At 46.5% G+C, this 10,308-nt stretch overlaps 1 protein-coding gene across 14 annotated transcripts in view; it reads left to right on the top strand.

Annotated features, from left to right (window-relative positions):
* The first annotated feature begins 1,131 nt into the window (after positions 1-1,131).
* The window catches only part of ROCK2 (Rho associated coiled-coil containing protein kinase 2), a 73,520-nt gene continuing 64,343 nt past the window's right edge, over positions 1,132-10,308 (top strand). For 4 of the 14 annotated variants that reach the window (XM_083607033.1, XM_083607038.1, XM_083607041.1 and 1 more), the window contains exons 1-2: positions 1,133-2,254; positions 5,849-5,920. In XM_083607033.1, the coding sequence (XP_083463159.1) occupies positions 2,114-2,254; positions 5,849-5,920 (213 nt within the window). In that variant the 5' untranslated portion in view covers positions 1,133-2,113. Of the gene's footprint in view, positions 2,255-5,848; positions 5,921-10,308 lie in introns of all 14 variants that reach the window. The other 10 variants (XM_083607044.1, XM_083607034.1, XM_083607043.1 and 7 more) reach the window with 6 other exon arrangements.

The following is a 10,308-nucleotide window of genomic DNA, read 5'->3' as shown; positions in this document are numbered from 1 at the left end:
TGTACTGGCCAGTGTAGAAATTGGGTGGGGACATTCATTATTTCCTTTTTTTACTGTGTGATGAGGCCCCTTGAGAGAGATGCAGGGCTTTGAACCCAGCAGATCCAAACCCGTCAGCACCTTGCCCTGTCTTTGAGATCTAACGCTTGCGATCACCAGAGGTAGCTTGATTTATTTACAACTTCTTATCTGCCCACCGCTGTATTTATTTAATAAATTTAAGTACCTCCTGGTTGTCATAAAACCTCTAAGAAGAAGTATTGAAATTATAAATTGTATTTATTATTATTATTTATTGGATTTAAGACAGTAGTCCTAGGCCTCACCCCGCAATCTGAGGCTTGGTGACCCTCCTCCCCCCCCTCAAATCAAGGTGCCTAGTCTGACCCCGTTATTTTGGCACCTGCTGATGCAGAAAAACCCCACCAGAACCACCTTCTAGGAACGAAACCGAACAGCCGCTTGCCGCCCTCTCACGACACTCTAGACCAGCCTCGTCTGAGGAGAGCCGCCTCGCTTTAACCCGGCAGCTGGAGAAATTTCGCTTGGCCGTTGGGCAAAGCGGGGCAAATCGTTGGCGGGCGCGAGAGCGGCCGGCGGATTCAATTTCTGCCCCCTCCCTCCTCGCCCTCGGGAGCTTTATATGGTCTTGCGTGCCGCCGTCGCGCGAGGGGCCGCCTCCCGGAGGCTCACCGCTCTTGCGCTACCCACGCTATCGCGTTTTGCGTGTACAAGTTGCGCGTTCCGTCCCGTTGCGCGTGTGTATGTCCTTTCGCTCCCACACCGGGCAGTGAGTTGGGGAGCGGAGGTGGTTTTGCTGAGTTGATTGAGTCAGGCAGGCAGGCAAGGGAGTCACCCTGCTATTTCGGATCGCCTGAGGGCACGTTTGCTGCTTCCTCCCCCCCCCCATGCCTGCGCCTCAGCCGGGCGCGCATCCCCAGCCCCTTTTGCGCGGCGGGGGCAAGATGCGCGTCAGCATCCCCTCAGATTTCTCCCGCCCCCTCCCTCCCTCGCCGCCAACCGACCCCCCCACCCCCACCCCATTTCCCCGCCTGAGGTAAAAAGTCCATAGTTAGAGCCAGTGACTGGCTGCCCAGCTATGCGAAGGGCGAGGGAGGAGGAGGAGGAGGAGGAGGAGGAGGAGGGTGGGTGGGAAACCCCTCCTGGCCATTTCCTCGCCTCCCTCGTTCGCTCGCCTGCCTGCCTGCCTGCCTGCGAGCGGGGCTCGGGCGAGGAGCGGAGGCTTGTGGGTAACGAGGAGGCCATAGCCGGAGCAGCGATAGGAATAAGTTCCCTGAGGCGGGAGCGGGGAAAGGAGGGAAATGGTGGCGCGGTGGCTCCAGTGAAGGGGCAGGAACTTGGAAAGGGAGTGTGTGGGGGACCCCTTGAGTGACAGAAGCGGAGAGAAAGAGAGGAGCCCGATCCCAGCGAGGCGGGCCTAGCCCTCCCTCCCTCCAACGGAGGAGGAGGGGGGAGGAAGCCGGGCTCCTCTGCTGCTGGCTTCCCTCTTTCCCTCCTACCCTCCCGCCTTCTCCCCGTCGGGTATTGACCTGGTGCAAAATGGCCGAGGCGGCGTGGGGGGCCCGGCCGTGACTGGTTTTCCCGCCTAGTCGGGGGGCGAGGGAGGCGGCGGCAGTTTCCCGCGGGAACCGGCCCTCCCCTCCCCTCCGCCGCCCACCTTCCCCCCTCCGCGGGCCGTTCATGCCTGGGAAGCGGAGGTGGCGGCGGGGGACGCCAAGCGGGCGGGTGGAGCAGCGGCGGCAGCGCCCGCCCCAATCGGGGGACGACGAGGAGGCGGCGGCGGTGCTGGTGGAGGAGGGCGAGGGTGGCCGCGGGCGCCCCGCTCTCTGTTGCTCCTGAGGCAGGCAGGCCTGGCCGGAGCGGGCCGGGACTGAGCGGCCCCGCCGGGTCCCCTTGGGCCGCTCCTTAGGCCCCGAAGCAGATACCTATCGGCGGCGCTGGCGGCGGAAGGCGCTCCTCGCTTGCTGCTGCCGCCGCCGCCGCCGCCCTCTCTTCCCGCTGCCGGACAGCCGTCGCCGGGCTTCCCTAGGCGCCCGGGGAGGGAGAGGAGAAAGAAGGCGGCGGCAACGAGGGACCCTCGGGGAGCGGGAGAATGAACCACCAGCAGCAAGCGGTGAAAATGTCCGCTTCGCCGCCGCCGCCCGAATCCGGAGGAGGGATCTCGGGGCGCCAGAGGAAGCTGGAGTCCATGATCCGGGACCCCAGGTCTCCAGTCAATGTGGAAAGTTTGTTGGTGAGTTCGCCGGCGGGAGCAAGAGATGCGAGGTTTTGGAGGGGTAGCTTCATATTGGAGGGAAGGGCAGGGATGGGAGAGAAACTTGTGGGTTGGGTTGTTGTTGTTTGGGGGGGGGGAAAGGAGAGGATTTTATTTGGTGGGGGTGCCTTGAGTTCGACCCCCGCGTTTTAAGTGACTGAAGAAAGAGGCTGGCCGCCTTGGGTGTATGGGAGCCTGGATCCCACTTTTGCTTTGGAAGGGAAGAGTTGGGTGGGGGAGAGAGGATGTAAAGAGGCACAGCTTTTTCGCTACGGGCTGGTCTGGGAAAGGGTCCTGTTTAGATAAAGCAAGGGTTAATAATCGCTGTCTCTGTCCTCTTCCTCCCGCCCCTCTCCACACACCCCAAAATCTAGCGGCAGTGAGGGATTTTTGGTTGAGATACTTGATTGGATGGACGGTGCAGTTCTAATGAACATTCTTTTCTTCTTCAGGGAGGAGTGAAGGCGGGGAAGGGTGCTGGCAGTCGCGTTCAGTTTGGCCTGATGAAAGCTCTTTTCCCCCCACCTTTGAAAGCTGGGAAGGGGGATGGGTGGGAGAGAAGTAAAGAAGAAACATGCCATTGAGGGTGCAGGCAAGGGTTGTGGGGAGAGAAACATTTATGTGTCGCAGAGTAACTTTTTGTTTACTCAGTCTGGTGTGGTTAGGAATGATTCTCACATCATTCCTGAATGTACAGTATTTATTTGGAGGGTGAAGTCGCAGCTGAGCTTGCTTCTCAGTGTTGGTTAGGGATGCAGGGGTCCACTTTGATCCTAAACTTTCATGTTGGATGTTTCATTCAATGATTTGCAAATAGTTTGGTGTAAATCTGCCTGTGTTGAGATGTTAGTCCATGTTTCATGTCAGTGTCATCTTTGATCCCTTTGTCTTTGGCTTTCCAATAAACTTTGTTAATGGGAAACCAGTGTTGACATTCTGCTTCCAAGGACTGTGCAGAGTACTCAAAAAATTATGGACGTACTTTGGGAATATCTATTTTGGGAAGGTTGTTTAGTAGGAGCTATTAACTTCATTAGCTACATAAACATAAGCATTTCTCTTTAGCCTTATGTTTTTGCAAAAAACAAAACCCTTTCCTTTCCATTGGAAAGCCCATTAAGGAAGAAATATAGGTCTGAGATTTTTTCCATTTCTAAACATGTGGTGGTACAATAAGCAAGTTCCCTATATAAGAAAATAGCTTTTGGGATATCACATACTTTATCCCTCCTCTTGGAGAAAGAGGAATGGGATTTTTGTTTCTGTTCCAAGAGTTTCTCTCTGCAGACATTTTTTTGGGGGGGGGGGCAGGGAGAAGCAGCTGGAGTCATTTGCAAAAATGACTCAGTCCTGCTTGGCCAAAGTACAGGAACTGACTAAACTTTGTGTGTGTCTGTCTATGCCGGAGGCAGTAGGGATCTATGCTTGTTACAGACCACTTCAGGGTGTACTGATGGTATTCATGACACTTGAAAAGTATTGCAGAATGTTTCAGTAGGCTATGCTTGTGTTCAGCAAAGAATGCTGCTTCTCAGCATCCAGTCTCCATGTGCTTATTTTCCTCTTCATTTAGTGAGCCTTCTGGCTACAGAAGCAGAAGCAGTTATGAGAGTAGATAACATAAATTTCAAATAAATACTTAATTTTGGGATGACTCTTCCTTCCCTCCTCAGCAATTCAATCTTTTACAGTTGTTAACTGTTGGATTGTTGTATGAGTGGGACCTTATATAATCAAAGTAAGACATTTCAAGTAAACTTTCTTCATACATGTACATTCATAAATTGCCATTTGTTTGTACATGTATAGTTGCTTTTCATCTGCACCTGTGTCAGTTTTCATCTAGTAACTCTAGTAGTAGAAAGGATGGTTGTGTGTTTCCTTATATGTAATTTGTCAGTATAGCCTTTTTCTGTGTATGGCATTGTTTGTTGATATCTATGGTCGAGACTTTGACGTATTTAGCAAATGAATAAAGTCCCAACTGTGCTATTTGTGTGGAGAGGTTGCATTTTCAAGGTGTATTAATTCTCAATATAAACTGTAATACTCAGGAAAAGCAAAGACTTGTACAAGAGTTGTAACCCCCTTTTATAGGAATTTTTATAGCCAGTGCCACACAAGATGTTACGGTATACCGCCAGCTTGATCTTAACGAAGTTCATACCTTTCTAAGTTTTTTATTGCACTTTGGCTAAGTATAAGGGGAAAGAAGTCTTGTTCTAGTTGCCATGGGCAGTCTAGGCACCTTTTTTGCAGTGACATTTATCACCATTATTGTTATTAATTTCATTTCTATACTCTTATATTTTAAAGGAAAAAACTCAAAGCGGTTTACAACACATTAAAACATCTAAGAAAACAATCCAGAAGAAAACAAATTCAAGCTTCAAGGAAAATATTTCAGATCCTTCTCTAATATTAATTTAATATAGCTACTCCATAGCAGAAGTACTCTAGGAAGCCAGTGTAGTGTAGTGGTTAAAGTGTCTGATTAAGACCTGGGAAATCAGGGTTCAAAGCCCCACTCAGTCACGAAGCTCACTGGGTGACCTTGAGTCAGTCACAGCTTCTTAACCTACCTTACAGGGTTGTTGTAGGGATTAATTGAGGAGGGGGATTAATCATGTACTCCTTGGAGGAAAAGGTGGGATATAAATGCAATAAATAAGCTCTTCTGCTTTCCTGCTTTAAAAAGCTGGAGGGGCTAGCCAGGTGGAAATGTCAGTCACCAACCTGGCATTTGGAGATCTCCACGGGGCCACAGTTAGACCTGTGCCAGTCACAAAATGCTCCTGGTGCCAGGGGAATTTAATGCAAGGTCTGACCTGCTGCACAATGCCTCCTCTTGACGATAGGGTTTGATCTAAAGGCATTATTTGTTGTGGTAGATGGGGAAATGCACTCCCAAACTGATACTCAACAAATACTATTCTGGATCTGATTATTATTTTTAATAGAAAAAAGTTATCTCTTTATGAAAGATAATAGGAATCCCTACTCCTATTGTGCAGACAGGCCAAGGGTGAGAGAGTAACATGCCCAAGAGCATGGTGTCTATGAAATAAGAGCACAAGCCTAAGTCCACTCTGTGAATTTCTATATGCCTTCCATGTACTTCCTGTTGAGAAGATTGAAGGACCCAGCTCATAAAACTTGGCACTCAAACAAAACTCACAGAAATCGTGATTGGTAACTTCCTGACATATTTTTATATTACTTGGGAATCTACAAATATTTACATTTAATATCACTGGTATGCAAGGCCTTAGATTGGGGTTCAGAAAGCCCCTTGGTGCTTATGAGAATGGAATGCAGCTGCATTGAGAGGTGGGAATTCTTCCTTTCCCTCTCATGGCTGGAGCAGAGGTAACTTATTAAATAAAATATAAGGAGAACATGGGCTAATGCAAATGATGGTAATAGTAAGAATGTATTAAAGAAATTGAGGGTGTTGCCAATAGAGTGGGAAATCTGCATAGCGTGTGCCACAGAAATTAGGTGAGGTTTAGTAACACAAAGTTTTTTCGTATGCAGATTGGAGGTAATAAGTGCATTTACCTTTTGTTGAAGGTTCATCTGTATGGATTTGAGAGTAAAGGGCCTATAGTCCCGTCACAATCTCTTGAGCTGACGGAGAGTAAGGCAAGTAGACATTTTCATAAAAGCCACTCTGAATAGAATTGATTTGATTAAGGATTAGCTAAGAACAAATGCGACAATAGTGTACAACAGAGGTTTTCAACCTTTTTGAGTCCACGGCTTCCCCTGTGGGGAAACATGCTCTAAGCCTCAGAAGCCAAGCTATGTCACCCCTTGCCTGCAGAGCCGGCAGCCCCGCACCCCTTTTTGAACACCCTCCGTAGTGGAGTGTGTCCTCAGCCTCCTCTCCTCTCGCCTGGTCACCACTGCCCTGGTCTCTTGAGCTGCCTCCCCCCACCCCAGTGAGAGCTGCCTCCTCTCTCGCCAGCCCGAGGCACCATTCGCCTGGGTAGCTTGTAGCTAGGACTGCTGCAACAAACAGCCACATAAGCCTTTGGGAGGCAGAGACATGAGAGGGCATCAGAGGAGGGAGAGAAGGAAAGAGGGACAGAGGCCAGTGTTGCCCACTGCACCCCTGCCCATTCAAGGCACCCCAGGATGACACGGCACACTGGTTGAAAACCACTGGTGTACAAGCTTGGTCTAATAATCCATTGGCTAGCGATCCATATCTATCCATTGCTCTGATAAACCTTCATTTTCTCCTCATTATGAGCTTTTAAAGCTAGAATGCACAAGCATTTTTTCTCTTCTTCTCACTCTCCACTGACTAGCCACGATCCTTTAATGCCAGGATAGCGGCAAGAAAGACAGCAACACTCAGTGCAACACCGAGTTTATTGCTAATAGGGACTCTGGGGGCTGAATCTCTCATACTGCTGTATGGGAGACAGGTTGAAGGATGACTCCTCACTCTTCCCCTTCTACTACCTATCCTGGCTATAGAAAAAATGGAAATCTGATATGCTACTGGTTGAGAAGAGAACATCACAGGTGAAGTGCATCCAGGTGGCTTTTCTCTGAAGCTGAGGCAAACAGTGGTAGTAATTAATTGGCCCAATGTCTTACTCTTCTCCCATCCTCAGGTGTTGCGCCTAAGACTTGCCCAGGCCACCCAAATACTGTCCGTGCTACAAAGCTGTCCTGCTAATCATAGTGCTGCTCAGAATTCCATAGTATCCAAACTTCAGTCAGGACAGGCAGCAGTCGTGGATGAGGCTGTTGTTGGCGTAGGTCCCCCAGTGTAGCTTCCACTTTCCCCGACAGGATTAGTAGCTGTTTAATTCTGCAGGAGAGAGTGCTCTGTGTACAGCCTTCCAATGCAAAATACGGAGTTGCAATGTGGTGATTGCACATGTTGCAATCTGCTGTATGGAGAAATGCCGCATATTCGACTTTAAGAGTTTGTGTCTGTTGTAAATACAGCATAACGTGGAAGCAATACACATGGTTCTCTTCCTGAAACTTGGGCAAATACCATTTCTCATTTGGATATTTGCTTGGAGACAGTTGCTCCCTGAGGTGAGAGCTGGTGACTATATATAGAAAGACTGAGTTAGAGAATTCTGGCTTCTCAATGTATTGTTGCCCAGAAGCTACACATCTAGCGTCAGGTGTGTCACTATAACAGAAGTCCTACTTGGCTGTTACATTTACATGTAGTCTACATGCTGTTTGGGTGTTCTGCTCATGTGTAAATTTACATGGAAGCATGGATGGGTGTGTTAAGCTCTGCTTCCCCCGGCCAGCTTTGTCTCCTTCCAATGCATGTAGAGCAAGAGTCTGAAACAGGGAGCCTCCACGAGTAAAGAAGGCTTCAAAATCATACCTTTAACCTCCATAAGTCAAGGGCCTTAAGTGGGCTTGCCCTCATTCTTCCTAGTTGTGTGTAGGTTTGCAGCTGAGCAGATTGCCCAAATAGGGCTAGAATGAAAGGCATTTCTGTCATCCAGATTCTGTTTTGTACAAAGCTGTATTCAGATTTTTATCAAGATGTGAGAAGGCTTTAAAAGTGCTCTCCCACCCCAAGGATCCTTGATTGCACAGACTGCTCTTCAGACCTTAACAGGTTTGTCTTATCTGGGCTCCTGATTATGGGATGTTTTCTAAGCATGTTCACTGAAATCCCATAGAAACCTTCAGATCTTCATGCTAAACACAGAAAGGTCTGAAAGGAAACCTACACACTTGGGGAAGTTGAGGTGAGATTTCCACTACACAACAACAACAATTTATACCCCGCCCAACTGGCTGGGTTTCCCCAGCCACTCTGGGCGGCTTCCAACAAAATATTAAAAATACAATAGTCTGTTAAACATTAAACGCTTCCCTAAACAGGGCTGCCTTCAGATTTAAACCCTCACATATCCAGACAAATGCTTTAATTGGTCTCAAAGTGTCTTTGGCCTTGTAATTTAAAAATTGTGGAGCTGTCATTCATTCAACAGCACCTATGAGTTGTATCCAATGTTAGTCATAGAGTACACCCATTTAAATGAATAGACATGATGTAACATTGATCTATTAATTTCACTGGATCTGTTTTGAGTAAAATTTAGTTGCATACAAAACAGCCACACCACCACCCTGAAAACAAGTAGCAAATTTGGAAGAAACTACAGTAGCTGGTTATTTCTCTCTGATACTTAGTTTTCAACATGTAGGGAAGTTTATTTTTTGTGGGAAAGAGTTGAAAGATTCCTTATCTGTAGTGTGGAGTACAACTTTTCCACTAGATTCTGATGAAGATATAACTTGTGGTAAGTTGAGATTCAGTTGCACTCTATGCTGCCAAAGGAGAATGATCTTGCCTTGAGCTAGGAATACAGTATGATAATAACCTCTATTAATTCACCTGTCTCCTTGTAGTTAGTGTGTTATTAAAGAACCATCTTCTCTAGTGATTAAAAGCAGTATGCAAAAAAAATGCTTCCATAAATATCCTTGTGCTGTGCAAACCAATAAACCCCCCACAAAAAAGTTGCGAAACAATCAAGCAGATAACATACATATAAAATGCATAATTGACTGCTTGCAGGTGGTTCCTTTGTGTTATCTGTTTGATTTACACTTCACATTTCTCTGTCTCTGTTCAGAAATACAGCTTACATCCTTCAGCAGATGCACACAAAATAAATCCTTGATGCAAAATCACATTTTTAAACAGCTTTTCGGACAGCAACTTTGCCCTCTTCAATGTGTTCCTCTCTGCCAACCAGTTAGGGTCTTGAGCTACCCCTTCCACTTGCTGTTCTCTTCTGCCAAACCCAATTTGCCCAGTATTGCTTTCTTAATGTTGTGCTTTTTTGTAAGTACTAGGTAAGAGACTATTTGGTCGTGTTTTGATTTAAGGGAAAGTGTTATTGGGCACCGATTCTGAAACAGGGTTAACTTGATGGTGCACTGTTGCAGTCAATTGTTAACTGACTTTGGCGATCACTTGTAGCCGGATAAGATTGTCTTCCTTGAATATGGTCTTAACGGTGAGTCTGTAAGTGACTGGAGGCCAATTCTGAATTCACACATCCTTCCACAGTCGGGACATAGGTTTCTGGGTGAGAGTTGATCACGGTGAGGGTTTGCCAAATGTGCCTTCCTCTTAGCTCGTTTCTACTTTTTGCCGAGTTTGTGCTTCTTCAAAGTCCAGAATGCCTTTGGTAAAGGCTGTTCTCCAATTGGAGCACACAGGCCAGTGTTTCCCAGTTATCAGTTTTTATACTACATTTTTTAAGATTTGCATTGAGAGAGCCTTTGATCTTCCTTTGTTGTCCATCAATATTTCACTTTCCATTCTTAAGTTGGGAATAGAATACTTTCTATTACAATCAGGCATCTGAACAACATGACAGTCCAACAGAGTTGATGTTGAAGAATCATTGCTTCGAAACTGGTGATCTTCGCTTCTTCCAGTACACTGACTTAGTTAACTAAAGCAATGTTATAGTATGGTTTGCTCACACATCAACAAGATTTGTAATTTATTGACTCTTTCTCTCCTACTGTTTGTGCAATGGGTGAATGAAAATAACATATATTCTCCTGTGAAAGCAGAGAGGTGCTGACAGTTTGTTCTTGTATCATCTTGATGTGGTTATTTAAATAGCTCATGCTGCTTCTTTTCTCCTGGGAACTATGGGTGATTATGAAACATAAAGTTTGAGCTATACCCTCACCAGTGTTCCGTACACTTGAAAACACACCATACTTGTAGGGAGTCACAAGGAACATGGTTACTCACTTTCTTGAACACTGGCACTTTGACAGCTCACACGTTAAAATTAATATATAGTTAAATGTCACAAATGCCACCTTCTGTAGGAAGTGTTAATGTGTAGGGCCTTAATTTTGAAGTGTCCTGTCAATTTTTCACTTTTCATTAACCAGTTTAATTGTGGCTACAGTTTTATTGTGTTTGGATGCTTTTATTTATGTTTTTAAAAAAACACTGCAAAAAGTTAATTTTTCTAAAGAAGCCATAGGTTGTTGAGAGA

The sequence above is a fragment of the Podarcis filfolensis genome (genome assembly GCF_964270895.1).
Source record: "Podarcis filfolensis genome assembly, chromosome: 3".
In the NCBI taxonomy this organism is placed as follows: Eukaryota; Metazoa; Chordata; class Lepidosauria; order Squamata; family Lacertidae; genus Podarcis; species Podarcis filfolensis.
The sequence above is the reverse complement of the archived record's forward strand: the minus strand, read 5'-3'. Positions and strand labels throughout refer to the sequence as shown.